Here is a 2,666-nt window from a genome sequence, read left to right on the forward strand (position 1 = left end):
TTTTTATTTTTTTACTCTTAATATTTTATATTCTAAAATAGAGCAACTGACTTTGAAATAAAATGTCCCCCAGTATAAACAAGGTACTCTGGTGTTAATTTTGTCAGCTATATAATATTATTAAATTATTTAATGAATCGTCATCTCAAATGTCATTATTAGCTTTTTTCGTCTATATTAAGTTAGTTTATATGTAGTAAAATGTAGCAATTGTCATTGAAATGCAATTTCCCCCAGGATAAATTAAGTGTTCTGATACTCAAGTTCATAAATGTGTAATAAAATACCCTGGCAAAGTAACTTAATTTAATATATAATGTAACAAGCAAAAACCAATATGTCAGGATCCCTTAATGACCTTCTCCGTGTCCTCGTAGGTCCTTACTGCCATCCTGTTGAACCCATATGAAGACGAGCCAACATTCCATCTGTCAGCTGTCCTGGGGAGTCAGAGAGGCTTTGGCTTCTTCCCAGGAGTTTCTTCACAGCTCATTTCCTTTCCTGAGCTTCCTTTCCTCTTCTATTTGGATCCCTAGACGTCTTCTCTGAATGGGATAGGATATTTGAAAGAAAGGAAGGAAGGAAGGACAGACCTTTTTTCTGTCATCATTCTTTTCCTGGGACTTTGAGCATCTTCTGCCCAGTCTTTTAGATCATATTTTTTTGTTTACCAAGCCAATTTTAGTTTTTCCTTCCTTGCCAAGAATTGATTTTTATAACGACGTAAGGCATAGAATATTTACCTCGCCCATAAGTCATAAGTTTTGTTGTTGTTTGTTTTGCGTTTTTTTGACCAAATGCAATTTATGTTTTAGTGAAAACACTTTTTTTTAAAGTTTTGAATTTTAAACATCCAATCACTCCTGTCTGTCTCCATTATTTGAAGCACAGTTCTATTTTTCTATACTAATAAACCTTTTTGAGGGTGTAAAAATGAACCGCCCTGCCCCCGTGGAGATCTCTTACGACTGCCTGAGATTCCTGATAACGCACAACCCCACCAACGCACAACTGGGAAGGTTTATAGAGGTAACATACATTTTTATAAGGAACCTATATCCTTTTATTCATTTTATTTTAGTTATGGACGAAGCAAGCATGACATGCTTTATGTTTTTATGTACAGGATCTGAAGAATTATGGAGTCAACACCCTGGTGAGAGTGTGTGCTGCTACATATGACAAGACTCCGGTGGAACAAGAAGGTATTCATGTCCTGGTGAGTGACGGATCAGATTCATTTTATTATAGTTTAAGTTGCTTCAATTGTAAATTATTAAACTATAGTTATCGTTTAAGTAAACAGATTATATATATTTTATAGCCAAAATATCTAGCCATGTTTGTTTCTCTCTAAGTCCTGTTGTCACCATTTTTAACTTTAACTTAAGTAAGTTATTGAATGCTCCTGACGGCTCATCGTGCTGCTGCTGTCTTCCTGATAGGGTGTGCACTGTAAAGGAAACAAAACGGCTACATTAAAAAAAGTCTAGTTTATAATATTTAATTTCCTATTTTTGGTCAATGAAAAAAATATAGAGATTTTTGTTAAGATTTTGATTTCAACATTTTAGTCCCGTTTCCTCTGCCAACCATATTGCATTTTGATATAGTCTCTGTTTGTGCTCTGCTGTTGCCATCTCATCATTCTTCCGTCTTAAATATAGTGAAAAAGTTTGTAAACCAACCTTTTTAGTCAGAGTTTTTGTTATCAAAGCGATAACTAGTGAACACTGCTGTAACATTCTGGAATCAGGAAGTGATTCCACTGTCTGTGTTCAATACAGAATCCTCCTGAAAGTGGACATTTGAAAACATGTTGCAAAAAATGTAAGAGATCAAGAGTGAGCTTGTAAATATTCACTCACAGCGCCGTGTACAAATGGGACTGGTCAAAAACCTTTGGTCCTTCAGAGCTCATTAACTTACATTTTCTCAACTCCCAGTTTTAGGTTCAGCCTACTTAAAAAAAATAATTTCATAGGCATATTGTAACAGACCGTTACGTTGCATAATAATCATCTCTTACACTATAATCCTCACCAACAAGCAAGAGGCAAAGTATCCATAGTAACGTTTTTCCTTTCATTTATTTTAATGTAGAAATAAAACACTGTTTCTTGGAACATTGAGTGCAGAGCACCAGATTGGATAAACAAACAAAACTAAATATCATCTTGTTCCCCCTCCAGGATTGGCCATTCGACGATGGTTCCGCCCCCCCGGACCAGCTGGTTGATGATTGGCTGAGCCTGCTTCAGACAAAGTTCAGGGACGAGCCTGGCAGCTGTGTGGCTGTGCACTGTGTGGCCGGGCTGGGACGGTGAGTACAACGGGACACGGGAAGTGAGATGTTATAGTTGTGAAATATTAACATCCTGCCACCATTAATTCATGAATCAGAATCACAACTGCTTATTAGTCCCAAAGCGGGGAAATGTACTGTGTTACAGCAAAAGTGGCATAGCAGGTCAAAAAAGGCATGCAATAATAGAGTATTCTCACTTATTAATATAGAACAGAGATAGACATTAGTAATAAAATACAAATAAAGAGAAATAAGTACACAAGCATGAGAATCAGCAATGTGACATTAGTACCATATTATTAAGGTGTTAAGGCATTATAAAAATGTATGTCCACCAGTTTCAGTCAGTTTTGTTTCA

General features: G+C 36.2%; 1 protein-coding gene across 1 annotated transcript; it reads left to right on the top strand.

Annotated features, from left to right (window-relative positions):
* Positions 1-908: 908 nt before the first annotated feature.
* On the top strand, positions 909-2,347 carry LOC104950254 (protein tyrosine phosphatase type IVA 2-like). The gene is made up of 3 exons (XM_010776745.1): positions 909-1,029; positions 1,127-1,219; positions 2,193-2,347. Exons 1-3 carry the CDS (start codon positions 934-936, stop codon positions 2,325-2,327), a joined length of 324 nt encoding a protein of 107 aa, XP_010775047.1. The 5' UTR covers positions 909-933; the 3' UTR covers positions 2,328-2,347.
* Positions 2,348-2,666: the final 319 nt, after the last annotated feature.

Source organism: Notothenia coriiceps, unplaced genomic scaffold (assembly GCF_000735185.1).
Source record: "Notothenia coriiceps isolate Sejong01 unplaced genomic scaffold, NC01 NC01_scaffold00017316, whole genome shotgun sequence".
Taxonomy (NCBI): Eukaryota; Metazoa; Chordata; class Actinopteri; order Perciformes; family Nototheniidae; genus Notothenia; species Notothenia coriiceps.

Excerpts from the sequence above, each read along its gene's own strand:
- LOC104950254 (XM_010776745.1), top strand. The coding sequence starts at position 934 with ATGAACCGCCCTGCCCCCGTGGAGATCTCTTACGACTGCCTGAGATTC. Across the intron at positions 1,030-1,126 it reads AACTGGGAAGGTTTATAGAG|GATCTGAAGAATTATGGAGT; the intron begins GTAACATACATT and ends TTTTATGTACAG. Across the intron at positions 1,220-2,192 it reads AAGAAGGTATTCATGTCCTG|GATTGGCCATTCGACGATGG; the intron begins GTGAGTGACGGA and ends TTCCCCCTCCAG.